Genomic DNA, 24,957 nt, shown 5'->3' with positions numbered 1-24,957 from the left:
TGACTTATAGGCCGAAGCACTCAATATGCAGCTTCATCAATTAACTTGCGGTAATTAATTGCAGTACTACATTGGTACAATTTCATTTTGCTGCTTTTAAATAAATATCTTTTTTGGAACAAGCAAAAGGTTTTTTCTTACCACCGGAGGAGGATCAACAGGCAGGACCTCCGCTGCTCCTGCTTTGCCTTTGTCGTCATCAGCTGCCCCTGTACCTCCTCCTGCTCCGCCTCCAGCAGAAGACTTGGCATCCTTTCCACCAGCCTTTCCTGCTTTTGTGTCTTTGACAGGTTTAATCATCCGACTGAGTTTGGAGTCTGAGCCTGTGCCCCCAGACAGGATCTCTACTGTCAGTTCTAAGTAGACCCTACCCCTAAAATCACAAGCACACAGTCCAGGGCATATAAATCAGGTAAAAGAAGGCACTTTGTTGTAGTTGCAATATTAAGAAGTATCATATCTTTCTATGAACCTGAAGGAAACTCCCTCGCCAATGCCCTCATTGAGTTCCCCTGTGTCATCACCCAAAGAGAAATTTCGAGCTGAGCCGTACAGATTAATCCAAGCAGGACCGAAAGTTGGTAAAAAGCCTAAAAACATGAAATAAACAAGAAAAAAATCTTATTAAACACTCGCATTTCCTTTCAACCTTCAGACCTGCTTTAGACCTTCATTTCCTCTCACCTTTGTCTCCATCTTGTTCATTGGAGATACGTCGTAGGTCAAAGTAATGGGTTCCTATGGCAACATCATTCATGCTCCCCTCATCCCAGACCTTAAAGGAAAATGAGTATAAGATTATATGGAATTTCTACCTGCATGGACTTAAACTCTTTTTTCAGAACTCTAAATCAATTAGCGGTATCAAACTTTCAGACCTGGATCTTTAATCTCTGACACAAAGGAGGAAACATCTCAGTGAAGACGATCTGCTCGTTCCACACGGGGTCTGCTGAAGACTTCTGGGTGGATGTGCGACCCTGAGACAAACATGACTATAGTGATTATTGGTTTCCATTGAGACATAAGTACCATGATTGCAACCATCCTTCATTCTGAATCTTGCTTTACAGATAATATGTGAGAGCTGTGTGTAACTTAGTCATGGAATTAAGTAAGAAATGTTTTAAATTTCTACATTTGCTCTTCCACACACTTTTAAGGCTCTATAAGGCTGAGTTGTATTGACCCTGTTTTATAGTCAAGGCATCCATGTTGTGAAGTTGACTGAGAACTGACCGTCTGTAGACAGAAACCGTTAAAACCTTTTCTTCCACTAATCTGAGGTTTGGTAGCTAAGGTAACGGCTGACCTCAGAAACCTGAACCGTCTCTACTGAGGCCTTTCAATAAAGAGAAGCAGTGGCTCTGCATCCAACTCCCCAAAACATTGACCTTAACTCAGACTTTTGTCTCGGTTTAAGGTGGCTCCAGATAAACTTTTAAATGGAAGCAACATTCAGCTCACCACTTGTTTGAAGAAACTGACGACAACATATGGATCAATGAGTGCTGTGTTGTCTCCTATAAAGGCCTTTGTGACGTTGGCCATAATGCTGGAGTTGTTCCTAGGGAGGCCTTCGGCTCGGTACACCTTCACACAGAAACGGGCCCATGGCCGTTCAGAAGGAAGCCCCTCTGGGATCAGGAGGTTCCTGATGACAGACAACATTATTCCAAACCAGTCAAACAACACAGTTAATCTGCAGCATGTAGCATTCAGCCTGCAGTGTAATGAGCGTGTCTCAAACTGCACATTAAGTTAGAGGAGCTTCATACTTTTCTATCTGTTCTTCAGCATCACTTGCTTTTTGTCCCGGCTGCACAGCATCACCTTTAGCTGAGACACTGATGTCACATTTAACATATCCTTTGACACCAGTGCTAATGTCACCAGGATTGGTCAACATTGCCCACTTATTGACAAACTGGTGACCTGAGAAAGCAAGGCATAAACACAATTACTTAGTTTATCTCTCTAGTCTCCATCAGAAGGAACATTGAGGAAGCATTTTGACACTCTACAGATTTTCTCTAAATCATAAAACATGATTGACCTGGCTGTTTGTAGACTGTCCAAACGTCCAGTTTAAAGGAGCCCACAGAGAACGTCTTCAGCATCTTTGAGTGAACAACCTGCAGAGGACCAAAAAACCCCCCACAAAATCAACCTATAAATGCAGAAATGAGAGCGGCACCCAAAATACATCAGTATTAAAGTAGGAAGTTGCATTTATTCTCATGTTATTACCAACCGTCAGCTTGATGACTTTGTCAAAGAAGATCTCTTTATGGGCAAAGAAATCAAAGACAAAATACTGATGGAAAGAGGAGAAATGAGATAAAGCAAAAAAGTTTAAAATATAAAGTAAAACTATTAATGACTTACTTAAAGCACTTATAAAGTTTTTCTAGCAGCTTTTTTAAACATCTATTGACGAACATGCCCCCTCATGTACATGTATATAAATATAGCAGCAGAGCAGGGAAAAAAAGAAAAAAAAAGACAAACCAACAGATGAGATTAACTGAAAAGAAAATCAGAGTTCAGCTTCCAAAATGCCAACATTAGAGATCTTAAATTGTTTGAGATGAAATCTTCAGCATAGATATTTAAGATGCACATTTTAGAATTTAATATAACCTCTTTACTAATCATCTGACCAATCACATTCAGCATAGCATTCCATAATACCCGAGGACACGCCCACACACAATGAAATAAAGATTCTTTCTGTAAGTGTCAGGAACATTAGGATTGCAGGGATGTAATCTAACCAGTAACATCTTGCCTATTGATGTTAAGTAATACGTTGTATTAATGTGGAGTTTGTGTTGGTAGGTTATGAACCAATGTTGATGCTCAATCTGACCACTCAATCGCCCCACACAGTTTCTGGAAATCTGTTTCTCAGCTCCAGCAGTTTCATTTCACCTCATTGTAAAATGGAGCGTTTGTTCCTTCCTTGACAGATGTTTGTTTCTTCTCGTCTCCAATTTCAATCACCACACTGGGGTCTATGTTTTCCCCCACAAGCTGTCTGGCTTCTGTGATATTAATGCCAATCTGCGAAACAGAACAAGAATAAGTCATTCATCAGGGTCCATGTAAGGCAGAGTTGATGTTTTGATCAAAAAGGTTTTGTTTTTCTGTTCTATTTAAGCCGTTGCTGTTATTACCTGGAAGCTCTCTGGTTTTCCTTCACTGTCCTGAATGCGAGTTTGAAGTTTGGCCCTGTGGGAATGTTAAATTCATAGAAAAACCTTTTTTGTCATGCGGACAAACAGGGAAATAGATTGAACAGAAAACATTCATCCTATTTGAGTTCTCGCAATGAAGAATTAAACTAAGTAAATGGCATCCGATTTACATGGCATCTTTTAAAACCTGTGAGTAATAATTTGAAAACTAATCACACTTCTATGTTGTTAGTACTCTCCAAAAAGGTTCTTCCATGCTGACTTCTCAGTCATCTTATAACACTACAGTTGCTGGTATCACCTCTGCAGGAGAATGTTTCTTTTTTCTTGTTACAGTATATAAGTGAGATTTTAGCAGCAACTTAAAAAAAAAATGAAATTGGGGATGGTTTTCTGTATGGTAACTTTCAACCTGACAAAGTCCCTCCTGGGTTCAGTTTGGAGGTGTGTGCGCTTCACCACTGGAGCATACCAATGTGAAAGGCACATGAGTGTGAAGACTTGTGTTTTTTATTAAAGCTACATCTTGTTACCTGAAGCTGGAGCAGCAGCAGGAAATGCATGGCACTGAGTCATAAACTTATGAAAGCTGTAGTAATGAAACCACATTTTTTGAAATTATTATGTTGTATTTCTAGTATTTGTTTTGAGTCATTGTGTCTAAATGAATGTTGCTGTTTTTTATTTGGATATTAAAGCTTGTATAATTTAGACCAAAAAGCCAATGGGTTAGATGTTGTGTCAGTTTACAGATATAGATAAACATAGTCCAAATGCAACTTTTGACCAAAACAATATCTATTTATAGCTTCTGTGTGAATTATTTGAAACATTTCATTTCATTAACCTGACAATAACTTCTACTTTAGTACACCAGAACTGAGTCCGTTTGCTTTCTTCCTGCTAGTTGTAACAGGATGCATGAGATTTGAAACCCTTTTGACTCTACCATAACTAAACAATATATTACAAATTAAATACACTCAGATATTGTTCTCATCAGTTCCACAGTTTGATAACAGTCCTACCTCTTTGTGTTTGGTTTTATTGCTCTTCTAATGAGAGGCTGTTCTTCTGGAGTTTCCCCTTCCTGTAGGAGAGATGCTTCAGAGGAAGCCTCGACCTCAATGTCTGCACACACACACACACACACACACACACACACACACACACACACACACACACAAAACAAGTAGGGCCGCAGTACTCAGAAACTCTAAGTACTTAAATATCTTTTTGCTCCATATCAGGAAACTTTACAGATTATACTTCAGTTTCATGGGAATGGCAGTAACAATCTGTTTTCATAGGAAACTTAAATCACCCATAGCAACCAGGACTGCACACGGTGTCAGCCCTGTACTGACACATGTTTATTTGACCAGGGTTAGTTTCACTCCAGTGATGACAGGGACAACTCCTCTGCTTATGATCACAGCTGAGACTCAGTGATGTTTGTTTTCCATGCCTTACCCACAGCTCCTTTGTTTGCCAGGACCAGGTCAGGGCTGTCTTTCTTCTTCTTCTTCACTTTCAGGCCAAATATCTTCTTTTCCTTCCTGCTAAAGTAACAGCAAATTTGGTATTCAATCATTCCCACTTTATGGATTATTTTACAACTGAGCCATTAAGAAAAAGATCCCAAACGTTTGGTGAAAAACAGTAGTTTAAAATATGGACAAGATGTTATGAACTGAAAACGGTTTAAAGTTCAGTCTGTGTGAATGTAACTGGTGATCAAATGTTCTCTTTAGAAACCAGTAATGACAAAACCTATTGCACCCAACCTAAATATATTTTCTGTGGATATATCTTTGTTTATTCTATTATTACACTACGTTCAATAAAGTTAAACTCAAAGTGGAAATTTGATTTTTGTTTTAAAATTGAAACTATTCAAGCAGAACATAGGCAAATATGAATTTTTATGGCCAAAGACAGAAATCAATATTTCTGTTTGTTTCGATTTCCTTATTATGTTTGAAATAGTCCAGATTTTTAAATTTTATTTTCATTTTTTGAGAGATTCTAAATTCTGTGAACATGTGCGAAGAACTGTTTCTTCTGTGCACGTCGTCCCACATGTTCCCACCACTAAACAGATGGAGATTCACAGTAACAAAGAATAATTAGCTCTGGATAGGATTTGTTACACTTTTATTGCATTTTGTGTCACATTGCAAGCTTGATGTCACAAAAGGTCCAATCATTGAGGCCATCAGGTGAAGCCTGTGTTGCTAGTTCGAGCTTAGGTTCCGAGAGTTCAAATACAATAAAACATGAAATATGAAAAGAAAAAACAAACTAAAATTTCTACTCAATGGGCAAAAAAGAAAACAAGTGGTATTCCAGATAAACATCTTGTTTTTTGTTTTATCTGAAAAGCATAAATCAATCAGATAAGTCAGATAAGCATCATTTCTAAAAATCTGACATGTACCTCCCAGGATATCTTTCTTGTGATGGACATAGATTGAGGAAGGAAGGAATTTTTTTCTGCAGGTTTGCTCTTCTCTGCCTGATTACTCTACTCTCACCATTGTTTCCTCTTTTGCAAATCAGAAGTAAGACACAATAATCTATCTGCTGTCGATTGTTGTGATTTTTGTCCACAGCAGAACCATCTTTCCAGAACATATTCCTCACCTGACGTCTGCTACAAGCTTCCTTATTTCTCAGACATCCTGAAGCAAATAACAAATTTTACTTGTTGCTTCATATGTAAAAAATAAAACCAATCGCTACAGAGCCTTAAATATACTGGCTCTTCTGTCACTTGGCTTCACTTTAAGACAATATTTCTCTGTGGTTTCTGTTAAACAGGCTGTCAGGAATATTTAGCGGTTTGTGATTGGCCCTTCTCTTGTTAATCTCCTAGTTTACCACCGTCCATATGTAAATACTTTTACATATTTAATGTGCTGAATTGGTTTGACTCTAGCATGGCAGTACATTCAGAGTTTAACTATTTAAAAACTTACGATGCCTCACTCAATATGAAATGTTAGCTTCTTATCTGATCTCATTATTTTAACTCTGCAAAAGTAATAGATTTAATTAGACAACAATGACAGTATTTACCTCATTAAGCAAAATATGTAAATGAGATCGATTTTCTAGCTGAGGAATTACTTAGGACCTGTTCAGGATGTTCACTGTCTCTCTCCCATTGGCCACTGGAGAAAAGCATCAGGCCTCAAAGCAAAGCTTTCCTCTCTGCAAACAGCATGAGGCTTAAACTCACAGCCTCTTTCTGATTGGAAACCAACATGCAAAAAGCCCTATTCTGTCTGTTCTCTGAGGAGATTTTAAGGATTTTGTAAACTTCTTTTAGCATCTTGTAGTCTGCCTTCTTCCTTGGTCAGTCAGATCTGGACATGTTGACAAGTTCTGAATGCAATCTAGAGTGGAAAGGCTGATTTCTGATTCCTTTGGCTCTTATTTGAGCCTTTCATTAGAGTCATAAGTGGCTCCAATCTTCCTTGAAAATATTATTAATAATAAAAATAATGTTGGCTCACCATAATAATATATGAGGTTTAAGTTAAAAAACATTTTCAAGACGCATGATGTGAAGCTGAATGAATATGCCTGAATGAATTTATCCATTTTGAGTGAGAATAAATGGAGGAGATCCTAATCTATTCATCACTAGCAATTTTATTTATTATTTTACCCAACTGTTTAAAATGTCTTTCTTTCTGTTTTCATTGTTTAGTTTTATTACTCTAATGTTTAAGTGTTCTTAGATTGTATATTATAGTACCAGAGGTTTCCTATTTTTAGTAAATTTGTAAGAATTTCAAAATCTTTTTTTTAATTGTCATAATAGTCTCTCCCAACAAAACAAGACAAAGTAATTGTTAGTTTTTAAAGAAATGTGTAAGTATTTATATTTGATTTTACTGCTTTACAGAAACTCTTACAGGCAAGTTTTTAAATAATTGTTTCCAGGGTTTCACAAGAATATTTCAATACCTTCCTGAAGTTAAAGTTGAACAAATGTACAACTTTAAGATTTAACTAACTTTAAATGCAACACTGAACAAGGAATCTGAGCTTATTGTCTTTAATAAGACAGCAGCTCAAACAGTTGATTAAATCTAAGACTTTTAAAGCCAGACTTTCAGACATACATGCAAGAAAAATGGGACAAAATAACTTTAGAAATGTGAAATTTCTTTGGAAATTCTGAAATATTTCATAAGTGTTGTAGGACAGAATGAACTACAAAACATCAAATGTCTCCATTATGTTCTGCAATGTTACTGTTTTACATGCTTGAATTTGAGATGTAAATGGGGAAATCTAAAAAATGTAAATAAATAAGAAATTAAAATTCCAAAAAGTACAATAAAATCAATCTTGGCTAAGTAGAAAAAAAACATCATAAGTCTAAAACAGCTCAGTGTAAAACTTAAAGGAATTTTTGCTTATATAAACATTTAATTGCAAATATGATTGCTGAGAGCCAATTTCCTACCTTGGTTTAGGATCCATTGTTAGTCTCAGGACAGATTATCTGAAGATTTTCAGACCTGCTCCAGTTTGACATAAAGTTTAACTGAAAAACAGTCAGATCAGCTGATTGGCTGAAGTATTTGTTCAGGGAATGATGATGCTGATGATGTGAAACTGAAGGAACATGTGGTTGGCCATGCGCTCTTTTCAACCTCACACTCTGATGTGTTTTGCATTTCAGCTTCTTTCATTTATTTTGTTAAAACTCAGGGCAAAGCTGTTGGTCAAATCATTATTTAAATGGTCATTTCTCATCATAAAGACTTAACTTATGAGAATTTAAAGAGATTTTACTGGTCCCTAAGTTCTCCAATAACAACAAAGCTCATCAACTGCCATCTGGTTAACAGACTTAGCAGATGATAGGAGTGTTTACCCTGTGTGTGTGTGTATAGGTAGACTGGTATTCTTGTGACCAGGATGTTTGAAACTGGCAGAGCTAACAACTCCACCCCAGGTAAACAGAACAGCTTGCAGCCTGCAGGTAGAGATCATCAGCAGCTGGGTGGATCACAATCACCACAAACTGAGAAATCTACTTCTTATGTACACTGTGGACATCCAACAGACATACAGCTGATTTTTCTGAAGAGCCAAAGTTTACATGCTGTGAAATTGATTTGAGAGTTAGTGTTTATATATATGCTGATCTAACTCATACTGATTTCTGTATTTTCATTTATTAGATTGTGGGATAGCAAAGCTGAGATAAAGAAAATAAAGGCATTCTGATGTTCCTGAAAACTTCTTTTCAGGGTTCTGGACAATCAGAGGTGCAGGATGCATTTATGGGAAAAGATGCCCTTCTATCAAGAGTGAACACCTACAAGTTATTTTACTTGGACATAAAGCGAACTGGTCCTGATATGGAACATGCAAGAGAGGTACAATGACAATATTGTTTTAAAATGTCAGTGCTATAGTAGTATTTTGATAGCCTGGTCATTGCCATCCTGCACTATTCCGCTTGAATCAAACCTTACAGCACAGTTTGGGATTTCTCCCACTGACTTGGATTCCTCTGGTAGAATTAGAATAATGTTATAATTATTGAGTCTGTATAATTATTTTAAAGGTGCATACTTCAGACTTTGTCAGTGAGGTCTGTATAAGGCATGACACCTTGTTGATATCAGCATGAGATTAAAAATATCAATTCTACTAGACTGTATTCGGTGTCACACGGTAAAGTGTTCACCTCGAACAGGTTTGTATGAGACACTGAGCTGAGAACAGAAAGTTAGCAGAGCTAGTCGTAAGGACTGGGAGTGTGACTGCCACTCTCTGTGTCCCACACTGCCAGGTGTGCAGTGGATGATGGAAGAAAAAAAACAGGGCTAGGCGTCCAACTAGCCCATCCATCTAATCTATGGAAAAAATTAGTACGCTTGAAGAAGTGAGTTTCTTTTCTGTCTTTCATATTATGGTATGTCTCTCAATGTTTTGCGTGCTCTGCATTTTTCTCTTACACTTAAATAATTGATCTTTTTCTTCCTGTATGATTATAGGTCTTTGTTAAACTCCCTCCAGATAATTTCCCCTCCTTTCTGGGTTGGTATCACGTCTTGTATGATGGAGCCGCTGCTTTTCTAAGGACTAAGTCATGGCTTAGTTTCCTGTCAGTATTTACTATTATCATTAAACTGAACACAAATCTAAAGAAATTAGCTAATTTCAACAATACTACTTAGCAATCATATAAATAATCTAATACTGAATATTTGTAATAATAAACCTATATGGTATCCTTGCTAACACAAAGCAGCTGAGAAAACTGCCTCTTTAAAATGATCAAATTAAAACTAAAATATTATTTGGTCAGCAGCAAAATATGTTGAGATTTGTCTTTTCAGCCATAGTTGAAGAATTATAAAATTTACAGAAAAATAAATGAAGGAACTTACTTTTGGTCTTTCTAAGACTTTTAGAGGGTCAAACTGATAAAACTTTGTGTTGACCATGTGACTTCTGGAATGTTCCAGACTTTACCGATGGGGTTATATGTTACAGTAGCAGATCTTACTCAGGGACACAACTAGCTGAAATGTGTGCTTTAGCAAAAATACATTGCTTCAGTTGTGCTTTTATTGAACATCACTATATTATTCTGTTAAGAAAAAAAATTGCTTACAAAGACTTTTTGGAGGCGGGAGGTTCATATCTCTGGTCGTCCATAAGATTTATGACCACCTATGTTATTTGAAAAATGAAACATTTTAAGAATTGTTTTTTACAAAGATAAAGTACAATTAGATTAAAGTAATTCATTTTCTATTATTTAAAAAAATGAATACTACCAGGTGGTTTTCCAGGTCCAAAATGTCAATAAGACAAAATGGCGATTCACTGCTCAACAAAAATGGCTTGGAAAAAAGGATTGGAAAAATCCACAACTGTTTCTGTGCTGAACAACAGTTCAAATTCAAAAATACTTTATTGATCCCAGAGGGAAATTAAATGTTGTAGCTCATATTATTTAAGGTTCTTCAAAGAGTTGTTATATAAAGGACTTGTCGTAACTAGAGAAAAATCCCCTCTTTATGCACAGTCTTGGCCAGTAAAGATTATTCTGATTCATATACTTAATATCATGTATATATTAGTAAATAATGTACAGTGTACCTGTTGCTGTCAAGCTGTGGTTAATTAGGTTGCTAAACAATTTGTAAAGTGTTGAAAGCAGTCATTGACTTTATGGTTCATAAGAATCATATCTTAATTTGTAGAATTTGTGAGGATGAATGATATGACTGATCAGTGACAAATATTTTCAAACTAGCAGTATTTCAGTTTTCACTCATAGACAATGCAAAGTGCCCTGCGACAGACTGGCGACCTGTCCAGGATGACCCCGCCTCTCGCCCGGTACACAGCTGGAGATGGGGACCAGCAACCCTGGTCAGAGACAAGGACGACCAGAAAATGGATGGATGGATGGATGGACAATGCAAAGTGCACTATGAACACACACATAAAGAATCGATTGGTGTGTCAAACTAAATTTGGTCTACATTATTCCAATATTCACTAATATTTAATTTAATTCCACTTCCTGAAACCTTTAGTTTAACTGAAAGAAAGCAAAACACAGTTATGCATTTATTTTTCACAGTGATAAGACTGTAAATACACATTTCAGTAAGAATTATCACAGTTCCAACATTCAATTTTTGAATAAGAAATGATTTTTTTCTGTCATAATGTCATACCCACCATTTGGCAGCAAATGTGTCTCAATTCAAAGGCAGTTTAATTGTGTTTTCATGTCTTTGGTTTCACTTTTCCTGCTTTTCTTCTGTTCCCCATCAGGAGGTTTTATCTGAGAAAGGGACAACCTTCAAACCTGTATCAAAGTCCATTTTGTCTGTCTTCACTCTACACATCCCTCCTGTTGGCTGTTGTTAAGCTCCGTTCTTCACTTTATCGTCTTGTTTCACATCATCACCTGCCATCTTGTTTTCTTCAAACTTGAAAGGTTGGCCACTTGTAAATATCTGAAAGTAGTTGCAGTGAGAAAACTAATGAGTAGCATAAATCTTAAGTTAACTCAGTTTGAATTCAGACTAATGTCTATTTAAGTTTGTAAACTTAAATAAAGTTAAACTTCTGTTTGTTATGACAGAAGTTGGATATATTGTGTACTGTAGCTGATTCAGATCCTTAGCCCGTCACACTTTGTTGTCTACAAAGATTAGTATAGATTAGTTTTCAGATATAAACAATAAAAATGTGGTGTTCAGTTTCTGAGTTATCAGATCAAAGAAACATTTTTCTCTTGGTTTTAAATGTAATTCAACAACTGCAAACTGTCTTTAAGGGCTTTGTACTCCGATCCCTTCTGAAGCTCCGTGTCTTACTGTTTGGTCTCACTCGGATTTCTGCAGTCTCTCTTTTACTCTTCAGAGTCCCAGTGAAAATCACTGCTAGTATTGTCGAGACATAGCACTATTCTGGCATTATCGAAATAAATAATTAATGTGAGTGCTCAATGCCCACTTTAGATCTACAAAAGCCTTGTGATAGTAATTGAGCAGGGTCAAGAGCTTGTTCTCCTCTAACTTTGAAAAACAAATTAAAACTATTGCACAAATGGAATGTACATTGTCTAGCACATAAGCAGGGTCTTCTTCAGTACTGGACATTGATTTCATACAGCTGTGCAAAAGGAAGCATCTGCCTTTTTACTTGCAATAGTTTATAAACTTTAAAAAAAGATAAAAGCAGGTCCAAACACCAAGAAACTTTTACAAACAACACGACACAAAATGCAGAATCAATTGTGAATAGATCTTGACTGTTTTTCCCTAGTTCAGGTGTAGATATGCTGTTGTGTTTGCAGTCACTAGCTGCATTTCCATTACAAATATGCTGTAACCTTTGTCAATATTTTGCTAATGTTGAAAAATCACAATTACACTATTGCAGTGTTTTTCATTAAATAAAATATCCAAATAAAACCACACATGACTAAGTTTGTAAATGCAATAAGTCATTAAAAAAAACGTCACTCTATTATTCTCCTACCTCTTCCTGTCGTCTTGTTTGTGTTTTCCACTGGTACTAACATGAGTCTTTTTGAAACTGCAGTTATTTTTGTAATTTCAATTTGCACAATTATATGGCCAATGGAAAGGCCCCTTGATCATGTGGCAAAGTAAACCTAAACTCTCAAGCCTCCACCACCCTGCAACATGGTTGATGTGAGTTGATATGTAGTTGATATGTTGTGGGCAGAATTCATACTTTAGTCCAGACTGTCCTAAGTACATTCTTCTGGTTGTCCTGCCATTCCCGCTTATCCAACTTTTGCAAATCTAAATTATAGAAAACAAAGCAGTTTTCATCCTCTTTTATTGTTCTCTCAAGGGCAGAACAATGAAGGACTGACTGAGTCTTATAGAGTCTGATATGGTTTTAACTAGCCAAACTTTCTCTCTTTGTCAAATATTGTCAAAATATTGACAAAGGTTTCAGCAAATTTGTAATGGGAATACAGCTAGGGATTGCAAAAATTATAAGCAGTTCACTGCTTATGATTTTGTCAATTTTCTTAGATGTTTGTCACTAAATACCAATTTTATGTTGAAAAGGGACTGGAAAAGTTTGGAAATTCATTTTAGTAACACTTTATTTGAAAGGGTGTGCATAAAACTGACATATCACTGTTAAACTAAAAGTTGCATTAAACGTCCTTTAAAAGTGTCAACTTAAAATGTCATTATTTACCAAATGACACTTTGTGACAATAGTCATAAACATTAATAAAGACTCCTTCATATTCCTGACAAGACATGTCAGTTTTATGCATACCCCTTCAAATAAAGTCTTACCTTGATTTGACTGCTGGGTAGCAACGACTACTTCTCAAAGACCAGTGATCCATTTCCTTCTTGCTGTTGTGTGTGAGAACCAGGAGCTGGTCAGCAAACTGAGAAAAAGCTTTTGCTTTTATAACACGATTCATACTGACTTGGGATTAACTAATTGATGCCTTTGGTTAGCTGCAAATAATAAGTTACCCAAAATTGTTTTGTCATTACTGTTGTTTGTGTACTTTATTCCCACAAAGTTTTTTTCCAATGTTGCTTTATTTTTCTGTTAAAATTAGATATGCAATGAATTTACCAAACTTTTAATGATTTGGTAAATTCGTCCTGGTTTTAACACCTGCCAAAGTGTCAACTACTAATTTAAAGATGTAGCATTTACTTCTTTACAATCTAAACTCAGTCAATGCATTCACCAGACCACAGGCTACATGCATGGCAAAATCCAGCCGCAGTATTACATGACCATTACTGAAGTTTCTCCTATTAACTATAAAATGTGGGGACACTTTGTTACTACTTCCATCACTGATGTCATGTCATGGAAATGAAGAAGTACTCCTAGACTTGCCAACAATGGATTAAACCCTCTTTGCTTAGAACAAGATGAAGGTATGCAAACCTACATGTAAAAAAAAAAAAACAGTTCTCTTGTTACCGTACTATTGATTTGGGGGACCTCAACAGGCAGTGCTAAGCTTCAGATTCAAGCTCAGACAACCAGCCACTGATAGCTTAGATGGGAATCTTACCTGGGAAATGGTGGCTGGAACTTTAGGAGAAGGAAGTGATGACACTGGCTCGAAAAAGGAGAGATGGACTTTGAAGGTAAGGGTGTCAACAGTTCATGTGAGACTGGAGAGGCTGCTAGGTGAGACATTTTGTACAAATGTAGTAAAAATGTCTAGGCTGTTTGGGTAGATGTGGAAAAATTGGCAAACAGAAGAATGGAAGATGTTAGACGGATGATTCCATCTGTCTAACATGAAGGAAGTGAAGGATGAAGGCACATACATGTTGACATAATTCCAAGTTAAGGTCCTCCCAATGAAGTGGAGTAAAATAATTTAGGAAAGAGTTTTGTTGGTTGGAAGGAAAACAAGAAGAAAGCTAAAAAGAGATTCCATAGGATAAGCCAGGGATTGATAAAGACGATGGAAGTCCTTTGTTGTGTTCAAAGAAAGATCAGTTGTGTCAGAAGGAGCAGAAGGTTTTTGAAATTGGAAGGCAGGAAGGTGAATAGGAAGAGAAAGGACGGAAGGGTTGTTGTTAGGAGTACAGAGCATCAATACCTGCAGGAGTGAGAACCAGGGCTTGCAGAATATCAGACAGAGAGACAATCCCTCTCACCACATCTTCTCTGTCGACCAAAACTAGTCGATGAACCTGAAAGGAAAATATGAAATCATTTGGTTAGAATCTTTTCAGTCACAAGTTAAGTGTGCAAGCTGGATTTCTCCATTGTGGTGTTAGAGTCTTTCTAGTGGATTCATGACACCTTTTTTCAACCACTCTTTTCAGGACTTCTACTTTAGTCAACCCTTGCACCATCCTTCGTCACTTCAACTCTCTGCAGCCATTACATCCATCATCCTTCTCTAAGGGTCGTCCTTTTTTCATTTTCCTTAGTTCTGTAGACAACATCCTTTGTCTAGAATATCCAGACTCATCCCTGACTTTAGTCTGTAAAACCAGTCCACTTCAGCTGTCATTTTAATACACCCATGTCTAACTTTGTCCACTTTGGTCACTCCCAATAAAAATCCAAACCTCCAAATCCCACAACCCCCAGATTACCCTCCTGGCTTGTTGATGTACAACCACTTGCTTCCAACTCTCACTACAGATAACAAGGTAGTTTCTTTAGATGACAGTTCACACAGACTATATTAAGCCCACCAAACCTGACTAACATTGACTACCTGATGTCACATACTGTCTTGCTGTTCTTTCATCTCTCTTAGACTAGAACCTCAAAGTGTACCTGGGGTGTTGGGGGTGCTGGGTTAGGGACTTGGTTCTTGAAATAGAGGACTCACTCCTTGTACATTATTCAGACAGATGGTGTTACGGTCACTGACCTCTAGGGGCTCTCTTCATGCGAGAGCTCTCTCTCTTTGTGTTTCAGTTCTACCTGGCTGCCACAGGTGCAATATGTTGGAGCTTGTCAGCCACTCTATAAAGAGCTTCATACCAGAGATACCAGATCCCTTTTCGATCTGAAGTGATCTTGTCTGAATGGTGACTAAAATATTTTGCTGTGAGCATATTGTGAAGAATCAAGTGTCCAACTAAAGTAGTGTTTCTATTCACAGTGGAAGCTGGTAGGGGTTCTCTGCCATTTTGTTTAACTGTTTTATGTGGTTTATGTGCAAAAGAAACCAGATTGATTTTACATATTTACAACTTGAGGGAAGAATGGTTTTATGTCACCTTGCCTGTGAAATCAGAATGTGTGACTCATTTAAGTTACATTCAGTAACACCTAGGTCCTGCTGTGGCAGAGTTGGGAGTTACCTCAGCTTTAGCTATGCGGTCGATGATGGCCTCCAGTGTTTCGTGTGGATAACATTTAAGGACTCCTTCAACCCAGCAGGATCTTGACGTGAGGGCCTCTTTCATTGTCATGTTTAAATTATTGTAATTTTTTTGAGCAGCAAGGTTCTTGAGGGGAGAAAAAAATGTCACAAAGTTAAGTTTCCCTTTGTTTACTGAGAAAAAAAGAGAGAATTTTTAAATTCACTTACAATGACGTCAAATCTGGAGTACAGTGCCACAACTTTACCTGAAACGGGTGTAGAAAAACATAAATGAAAAAGCATATGAAATTTTACTAACTGAAGTCATTAAACAAATGTTAACATCAGAGAAATATAATGTGATTAAGTCTTATAGTAAAGGCAGTCAAACAAGGGATCATGATCTGGGAATAATGATGCTGTTGAGCAGCAAGTCTACATGACTTACTGTTATTAATTAAACTATGGATTTAGAATTGTAGCAGAAAATCCTTGAGCAGATTTTCCACCCAACAGTCCAACTGTAAAGGTTTAATAACTTACTCTGAACTGAGAGGTTATAACTTGCTGGTTAATGCTGGAAAACCCTCAAATGTGAAGTAGCACTGATGTGGATTCACCAGGATTGTATTGTGCAGTTAAGTCCAAATGTTAGAATTGTTTTGGAATACCTTGCTCATTAACCACAGGCAGGGCTGACACTCTTCTTTCCACAAAAATAGCCAGAGCTTCATAGACAGAAGCAGATTCCTGGATTGTTGCAATCTCCCTAAAGGTACCAATTGGCACCTCATTGATCTGCTTTTGAAGAAACCTGGGTTTAGGAATCATGGATCCCTAGAAGAGAAGACTCAATTTAATGAAGCTTGGGCATTTCTCGAGCACAGAGTGCAATCTGGAATTGTAAACATGAGTCTTTTCTTACAAAGATGTGAAGGAATTTGAGGATCCGCTTGTGAGTCAGGATGTGGAGGACATTTCCAGAAGCTGGGTCAATAACTGGGAGCCGGTGGATCTTATTCTTTAACAGTGAGTAGATGGCATCAAACAAACTGAAGAGACAAAAATAATTTCTTTAGGCAAATACTGGCTCTGTCATGAGGTGGCTTGGTTGAGGAGACCGGCAGACCCAGTCTGATGTGCGATAATAATGGTTTTAATGACAAACACAAAGAGAACAGAAATCCAGGCAGCACTGGTGAAAAATGAGGCTTGGAACTCAGACACTCTGGTAGCACTGAGGACACAGGACTAATGACAAAGACTGCTGTCATGACAAGGACCCAACGGACAGCAGGTAACACAGGTGGGGCTAAATAATCAGGGAAACAAGAGGAAGCTGGAGACGATCAAGAGGAAGACAAGACTACACAGGAACTAAATGAACAGAAAACACAGAAAAATACATGTCCGCACAGGCTCACTATTTGCTTGACCCCTTCTCTTCTGACCAATAAACTTGTTTGATGTTTTTTTATTACAACATTGTGAAATCTAAAGGTTTCCAATATATACCATAAAGTAGTTCATTGCACTTTGGAAATCTATTTAACAAATTTATAAATGGGTATTGAATAATTTGAGTATAGAGCAGCACAGTGGAGCAGTTGGTAGAGGGACAAAGGTGTACAGAAGATGGATGGATGGAGAGAGTATAGAGCAGTCATATTCTGCTCACATCAGCATAGTCTGGTTTCTTTTCTCTCTTTAGGATTATAAATAAGATTAAACATTAAACATAAAATTCTCAGTTACCATGTATTGCACCATTGTATTTTGGCTTTCTTCCTAAATACAATGAGTCATTTTTAATAAATTCAAATATCTGTTGCAATGAGGTGCTATGCAAGTGTTAAACACACTTTTCATGAAGACTAGATTTCTGTATCAAACATGTCTATGATCAATGTTCTAATCGCAAATGTGATGCAAGCAGAAAATTCTCAGAAGTAACAGAAACATCAGTCTTTGTGTAATTGGAGGATATAATTGTGTCCATCAGATGTCAGTAATGTTATATTCTCTGCAGCATCCCGTTAAACAGACTGTCACTTTACACTTTGTTCCCAGTTAAACAGACACATACAGCTGTAGACTAATAAAACTATTTAATGTAAAACAGTCATTTTTTAAAGACAATATTATCACAGTGAAGTGAAGTTTTAAAACTTGTTTCTCTTTAGGATTTAGTTTTTTGTAAAATCTGGGAAAATAGAATTTAAATAGTTGTACAATGTAGAAATAAATACAAATAAACTAAGGCAGGAAATTAAAAGAACATGTGTGCCTTTACCTGGACTCAGGTTTGATGCTGATGAGTCTGTTGACTGAATACTGCAGATAGATTTCTGTACCAAAAAAACACAAACAGAAGCAATTTTTAAACAAAAAAGAATCAGAATTTTGTGAGATTGTTCTTTTCAATCAATTTCACTTATTTTCTTTTGCTTCATAAAAACAATGCAATCAATGCAGTGATCTCACTTACAAGCACACACTGCATTGATTATAGGATGATAGCAGAGCAGACTGGGATGGCCAGATTTCATCATCATAGATCATTAATCAGTAATTATTTTTAAACAAAGTTCTTATAAAATAACTCAATAAATCCTCTGATCATTTATCTGTACTACACCTGCACCTACAACCTCACAATCATTCCAGCCAATAGCAGACAGTTAAAAAATAGAATCAAAGCTAGCCAGATAAGGTTATGTGAGTGGGCACTACAAGTATGAGAAAAGACTTGACAAGGATTCAGTATTCACTCATTGATGAGTTCCAGCTGTGATCCTATCAGTGATGCCTAAGGTCATGGGCCCCAATCCGCAGTGCAGCTGGTTCTTAAAAATATCAGATTTTTGTGGGACTCTGCAGTGTAAACAGTGTTAACGTCACTTTGCAGCTGTTACTGAAGAGACACTCAACTGACTTGCTTGATGAAAGTAATCATTTTTGTTAAAACACAAAATGAATTTGTTATGGTCTATTTAAAGTTAAATTTGGTCATAGGTTACTATAAATAATTTGAATATAATAGCAATGTTCTTTCTTAGCTTTAGTATGAATGTAAAGAAAAAAACATCAATAAGAGATTTCTAAATGTTTCATAGAAGATCCGTGAATGGATTTAGATCTTGAGCAGAAGTTATAAACTAGCAGGCCATTCTTTTCAGACCTCTCCATGTCTCTATTTTGTGTTCTTCCAGTTCGTAGATCTGAACCTGCAGACAGAACATGCATCCATTAGTCCTGCCACAGAGAAACTTCAGTCAGATTAAAAAATCCCTCAATAGGAATTTTATTCTGAAGCTCACCAAGGGAGACTTGTAGTAACGATGAAGGATGTTAATAAAGTCCGTAATGGTTAGCATACCTGCACAGACAAACAGAATTTGTATATTTACCAGATATGAAATTACATGTTGCAAAAGTTTGGACATTTGCATGATGAGGAAAAAATCTCAGTGTGCATCAGTGATACCTTTGTTTGTACTTAACTATTCAGTTCCTGAAAAGTTTTGCATCAGAATTTATTTTGATACTGGCTGATTCTGCCATGATCAGTCATGTTTCCTCTAAGGTCAGAGGCATTAAACATTAATGTTTAATACATTAAATCTAAGGTGTGCTGCTCCCTTTCAGTCCTGTGCTGCTGAAATGTTGCTGGAACTTTTAACCTGTTTTGGCAGATAAAAATATTGAAAGCATTAGAGCATAACAACCACAACAAAGTCTTTGAAGCTCACAAAATGACATAGAACCGTAGAACTGAAACACTACTGCAAACAATGATCTTTTATCAGAAGAAGAAACAGCTAACAGACAGATGCAGCAGTATTGTATGATCCAGAATTGGAATTCTGGATCTGGAGTTGGCGAGATTAATAAAGTGACTCCAGAGGTCAGATAAATGGGTAACTCCAATAGATGTTAAATACCTTCTGTTGGATGACCCTGTTGTAGCTCAGAGAAGGAAACCTCCGTTAGTGATCAGAGGAGTTATGGCCCTGCCACATGAATTTGATGATTCTTTGCTCATCAGTCTTCATTTTTATCCATTCACCATCACCTACCATTAATTGCTATGCATCTATTCAATGGGACAATTTAGTAAAGTTGCTTTAAATTTACTATTGTAAGTGAGATTAAAACATTGAGAGCTGAAGCCACCATCAATGTCTGGAACTTTAAGACCACTGAGTCTGAGAAATATGAAGCAAACAGTGAAATAATCTAAGTGCAGCATCACACCTGAACTAAAAGTTTTTTCCGTCTCTTAGATTACAAAGCTTCCTCTTGACTTCACACCCAGATTTTTTCTGTTTAACATTTTGACCTTTCAACGACGTTAGTGTGTAAAAAGAGATGGTAGTGTTAATGTTGATCATGAACCCAAGTGTCTCCTTAACCTGTTACTGCCTGGAAGCTTAGCATGCATTTTTAAAGCTGCTGACATTTTAATTACAATCATCATGATGAGGATGAGAGCATGTCCTCCTGTTTGTAACACAACACTGCTGACTGCTGACCCACTTTCCTTACAAACATTTGAAACCAGTGAGCCTAAAAGGCTCACCTGTTCCACCAGAGGCTCGCTGGACAAAAGAGTCTAACTTCTTCTCACAGCAATGATTATACAAACAAAGAATTATCATAAATTATTGACTTTTTACTGCTATTATTCTTAAATCAACTTTCCATAACAAACAGAAAGAAGCCAAGAGACTTCCATAAAGCACTATTCATGAAATCTGGAGAAATTTCAGAGCAAAAAGGGGCAAAATACCAGTGGGAAGCCAAACACCTTGTGAAATCTGATCTCAGGCAGTACTGCATCAGCAACCATCATTCAAGATTTAGTAGAACCACATGGACAAGAGAATGACTATGGAAAATCTTTCTTAGCATATTCACCAAAACCTCTAGAAAATTCTTATGAATCGTCACACAGTGAAACATATGTTGACAGAGCATACAGGTCAGAACAAAATCATGCTCTAAATCCAAACCCCAGGCTCTGGATCAGCTCCCGGGCAAAGTTCAGCATTAACATGGAAAACTGCAGCAGAGATCAAGGAACAGAATACTCTACACTTCCTTCAATGATGAGTCTTTTTCAGGGTGTATCCATTCTATTTTTAGCACAATAATAAAAACAATTATTTTGTGCACATTTTCAAAGCAGCGGTTCCCAACTCAATGTGATTAAGATAATCTTTGAAGTCAAATAATAGTAATAGTTAAACATAGTGTATTGTAAGCGACACAAGGAATATAAAAAAAACCCTAGTTAGGAATAAGAAAAGTAGCAGAGTTTACATTGTTATGGTTTGTTACGTCATTGGTTAAGACGGCAGTATGCATACTCAACCAATAACTGGAGTAATGTTTCCCTTCCATGGTTAGTTTGTGGGTAAAACACTGAAATGTCAAAGACTTTTCTGAAGTGTGTCAGGTTAGAGGCTCTCTGCTCTGGCCCAGTCCCTCTCTTATTGCTGAATAATGAACTCTGACCTTTACTTAGGCAAGTGAGACTCCTGATGCTTCAGTAAGTGTTTTGGGGTCTGTTGGATGAATCACTGATGCCTTGGAGTCATTTTAGTTGGCTGATCACAACTGATAGGCCCCAACAGAGCAGAATAGCGCAGTGGGCTAAAGTCACTCCACTTATTAAATGTCACCTCAAGGCGGGTAAAGGTTGATACAGGATTGTGGAACAAGTGGGGACGTAGGAAAAGAAAAGGTAGAGACAGCAGCAAATGGTTCCCGCCACTTCTTCACACAGAGTGGACACGTCTCATTATCCTTTACTGGATGTCTGATCACAGAAATATGCTGAAGGCTGATTATGATGCAGTTTATAACATGCTGAAGATTTTGAGGCAACAACAATGACAGCAGCAATAACTAACTAAAATAAAGCCATGCACTTCATAATGAACTCATATCATCTGTGAAGTTTCATTCTGTAACTGATGTAATAACGTGGATGTCAACTGATCTACAGACTGGAGGACTTGAAGCTCGTGGCTTCAAGTCCTCCAGTGGTTGCTGGTTTGGTGGTTGCTGGTTTCATCATTTTGAAGCTGCAGTGATACTTCAGCAGAACTGGATAGAGAAGCAGCAGCTGTGAACCTCTGATCTCAGTGGAAACAGAGAGGCAGCAATAATCGCTCAGGGTAGGAGTGGATCATAGCTTCATTGTAGCAGAACAGCTGAAAAGGTTTGCTGAAAAACCTAACGCGTCCACTTAGACTAAACCAGTTCAGGAATCATGAATAAATATTGAGATGTTCCTGTTCCCACCTACAAAACACTGCAGCTTGCTGTCCCACAGCGGTGCCGCCCGCACGCCATTCGCCACCAGAGCAAAGAAAGCCTTCTTCACCTGAGTGAGACAAAAACTTGATTAATAAAATCCAAACCTATGAAAGCAATCTGAGCTTTTGCTGCTAAAAAGTTTGCACCTGCAGCGTTGTATCAAAGATGACCAGTTTGGAGCTTCTGGGCATGGCATCATAGCAACTGTGACTCTTCATGAAATTCATGTAAATGTAGGTGTCAGGATCTGCTCCTGCAGGGGGCGTCATGGGGTAAGTGGCATACATACAGACGCCTACGAAAAACACAAAACGAGCTTGTAACAAAACTGAGTTTGTGTGAGGGTAATACACTCTTATGTGGGGTTTATAGAATGTAGGTGCATGTCAAGCTGCAGTGTGGTTTTAATGATCCCCATTGCTCATGTTTTACAGAAATTCAAACCCCTGTCACACCCCTTCCTTCTGACCCCAAGTAGTGTTTTGATGTTGGACTTCCACATAAGGCACAGATTGTCCAGAACACACACCATGTTCAAGCACAAAGTGATTCGTAAATGTACTTTGGCCCATACTGCCTTGTGCCAAAGGTCAATGATTGATTTTGTAATTGTATCATCAGACCTGCAGCATTCTGTCCAGGTCACTTGTGAACAGAGCAGTCTACTGGTCACCCCCTGACTCGGAGATGGACTGTTCAGACATTCAATTAGGACACACAGAAACTGCACACTGACTCATGACTCATAGCTTCAGTGATGTCTGTTTGTCAGCAAGACACAATTAGCTAACCTAGTTCTTTTCATTTTGTGGATATTTTCAAACATTGCAATACATAAATTTGCTTTGCACTGGATGGCAAATATTTTCAATCTTACATGAATTATATACTTTTATGCACGACTTAAAACATCATTTGAGTCCTAAAAGTTGCTCTATTAAGAGAGATCAAGCAGATTTAAAAGGCAAATGAACACCTTCTGGTTTTATTGTCTCTTTGAAAAGGATTAGATACCTCTGCTCCTCACCGAGAGAACATCTTCTTCCTCATACTCATCCATCTCAAACAAAGGGACCTGGAAGAGGGAGCAAGTAACATTTACATAAGCTTCTAGGAAGGCAGACTTACATGGAGGAAAACTACTGTACTGTATTTGACATTAGGAGTCACAGTTTCTATGTTCACCAAGAAAAACTCACCACGACCCTTAAAAAAATAGATCAGAGTTCACTAAAAATAATGTTGCTGCCACTCTCCTTGAAACTGGTGACAGTTGTTGTGATTAACTGATTTTCTTGTCATACAACTCATGACTCAACACTTTGTCATAATTATAAACCAGTATGTACTTACATAAGAAGACATTTTTAGCTCAAAGTTCTTACTTCATAAGCAACTGAAATGCTGAGTGTTCTCTGTAACACAGTTGGGAAATGAGCTGAAACATCCAGGAGAGTCTAATTACCCAAAATGAAAAGAAAATCTTGAATTCTTCAACTTTTATCACAGTCCTTCAATGAATGGTTAAAAAAAATAAACTGCCATGTTTTATTTGATAGAAGATAGATTGTGTATTAAGTTCCAGTAAGAATGGTATTAGAAATGGGGCAAAGAGATCAGAACAACATGACGTCTGTTATGACAGAAACAAACATGACTACATATAGATGATGCTATCATTAGTCACATCATAGTGAAGCATGCATACCAATAAATGTTTTTTATCGCCACAAGTTTATAAATCATTCCAATCCTGCTACAGGAGGAAAAAAATACATGATTTTCAAAATATATATATATAAAAAAATATAAGAATTTGAAAAGTGTGACGTGTTTATGTCCAGGTCAGAGGAAATCCACAAGGTGGGCGAACTATGTCCAACTAGTTGTGCTTTTCACAATTCCAGCCTAAACTGAAAAGCATCAAGTAGAAAGCCTTTGTGGAGAGAAAGCTTTGGGATGTCAGTCTACTGCAAACCCTGCAGGGTGGAAGGGGCTCTGACCAAACATGGAAAACTCTGTGTGGGGGGCAGAAAACTTCTGTTTAAATCCAAAACATTTCTGGATAACTTCACTGACTCCCAAGGTGCTTAGAGAGGGCATAAAAATCTCCTGTGGTATAAATTCCAACAACACTGAAGTCCTAAGAAACAACTTTATATGTGGACCAAAGTATTTCAACTTGTGGCCTTCATCGTGGTCATTTAAATAGACAGAATAAGGTGTTTTCCATTCACATCAAATTATTTTATAGCACAATCAAGTTAACCTTCTGTTGTTAAAAATTGCTATATATATTAAAATTTGGCTTAAAAGACATTTGACTTCATAATTTAACGCCTACCCCAAAAGGGATGCAAAAGACCTGAGAGTGAAGGGGGGAGTTGCCTACCAGAAAGACCCCAACCATTTCTAAAGAATTCTAATCATTTTCAATTAGCAACCATGTATTACTATGTGTTTTTTGTTGCATATCATCCCACATGACATGTGGTGTAATGTGATAAAATGAGTAAAGTTCCACAGGGAAGAATATCCTTTGCAGTACAACACATCCTGAGTAACTCTCCACTATAGGGCCTGAGTGTATTTATCTTCACATGTTGCACTTGAATAGACAAACTTTACTGATCATGCAGATAGAAGGTGAGGAAGGAGCATTTAGGACTGGACCTGTAATACTAGCCAGTATGTATTCCTTTACAGCTTCTCAATTACAGAGCCATGTCCAAACACAGATACCAACATTCCCAGACAAATCACCAAGGAGACTCACCTCTGCAACGGAATCCATGGCCAGGAAGACTGTGAGATCTGCCTCTATGGAGACAAGGCGATCGGTGAAGGAGCATCAGATTGCACGGCAGGCTGCACAGATAGGCAGGAGAACCCTGGTGACCATGTTAGACCATGAAGTGATGAAGATAAAAGTGTAAAGAGAAGGTGAAGACGGCCAGGAGAAGGGAGAGGGAGAGTTTGGTGAGGATCTCTTGTCCTCCGGACAGCTGGATCTGAGTGCCTGGGAGAGACTGGGGTCTAAATCTGGACTGAGGGGTGGAAGAC

General features: G+C 37.5%; 2 protein-coding genes across 12 annotated transcripts in view; both read right to left on the bottom strand.

Annotated features, from left to right (window-relative positions):
* The window catches only part of fer1l6 (fer-1 like family member 6), a 30,177-nt gene extending 19,509 nt beyond the window's left edge, over nucleotides 1-10,668 (bottom strand). For 2 of the 3 annotated variants that reach the window (XM_044131001.1, XM_044131003.1), the window contains exons 1-13: nucleotides 9,853-10,668; nucleotides 4,674-4,762; nucleotides 4,229-4,331; nucleotides 3,180-3,234; nucleotides 2,935-3,066; nucleotides 2,255-2,317; nucleotides 2,057-2,135; nucleotides 1,779-1,935; nucleotides 1,468-1,654; nucleotides 879-980; nucleotides 685-775; nucleotides 473-590; nucleotides 142-373 (exon numbers count right to left, since the gene is read on the bottom strand). In XM_044131001.1, the coding sequence (XP_043986936.1) occupies nucleotides 142-373; nucleotides 473-590; nucleotides 685-775; nucleotides 879-980; nucleotides 1,468-1,654; nucleotides 1,779-1,935; nucleotides 2,057-2,135; nucleotides 2,255-2,317; nucleotides 2,935-3,066; nucleotides 3,180-3,234; nucleotides 4,229-4,331; nucleotides 4,674-4,762; nucleotides 9,853-9,896 (1,452 nt within the window). In that variant the 5' untranslated portion in view covers nucleotides 9,897-10,668. Of the gene's footprint in view, nucleotides 1-141; nucleotides 374-472; nucleotides 591-684; nucleotides 776-878; nucleotides 981-1,467; nucleotides 1,655-1,778; nucleotides 1,936-2,056; nucleotides 2,136-2,254; nucleotides 2,318-2,934; nucleotides 3,067-3,179; nucleotides 3,235-4,228; nucleotides 4,332-4,673; nucleotides 4,763-7,683 lie in introns of all 3 variants that reach the window. The other variant, XM_044131002.1, reaches the window with a different exon arrangement.
* A 139-nt stretch (nucleotides 10,669-10,807) lies between these two features.
* On the bottom strand, nucleotides 10,808-24,957 carry prkag3b (protein kinase, AMP-activated, gamma 3b non-catalytic subunit). 9 transcript variants are annotated; one of them, XM_044131008.1, is made up of 14 exons: nucleotides 24,671-24,951; nucleotides 22,909-22,969; nucleotides 22,041-22,147; nucleotides 21,880-21,961; nucleotides 18,888-18,946; nucleotides 18,749-18,794; nucleotides 17,861-17,915; nucleotides 16,493-16,619; nucleotides 16,239-16,404; nucleotides 15,796-15,833; nucleotides 15,566-15,712; nucleotides 14,341-14,434; nucleotides 13,801-13,915; nucleotides 10,808-11,215 (listed from the first exon to the last, which is right to left on the bottom strand). In XM_044131008.1, the coding sequence occupies exons 1-14, from the start codon at nucleotides 24,686-24,688 to the stop codon at nucleotides 11,155-11,157; spliced, it is 1,176 nt and encodes a 391-aa protein (XP_043986943.1). In that variant the 5' UTR covers nucleotides 24,689-24,951; the 3' UTR covers nucleotides 10,808-11,154. The 9 variants fall into 9 exon arrangements, 8 of the variants coding, with proteins under 8 accessions (XP_043986943.1, XP_043986940.1, XP_043986941.1 ...); XM_044131005.1 differs by having other exon boundaries at nucleotides 22,041-22,189; nucleotides 24,671-24,948; XM_044131006.1 differs by having other exon boundaries at nucleotides 13,801-13,912; nucleotides 22,041-22,189; nucleotides 24,671-24,948.

This window comes from Gambusia affinis, linkage group LG11 (genome assembly GCF_019740435.1).
Source record: "Gambusia affinis linkage group LG11, SWU_Gaff_1.0, whole genome shotgun sequence".
Lineage (NCBI taxonomy): Eukaryota > Metazoa > Chordata > Actinopteri > Cyprinodontiformes > Poeciliidae > Gambusia > Gambusia affinis.
This window is presented reverse-complemented; position numbering and strand designations above follow the sequence as displayed.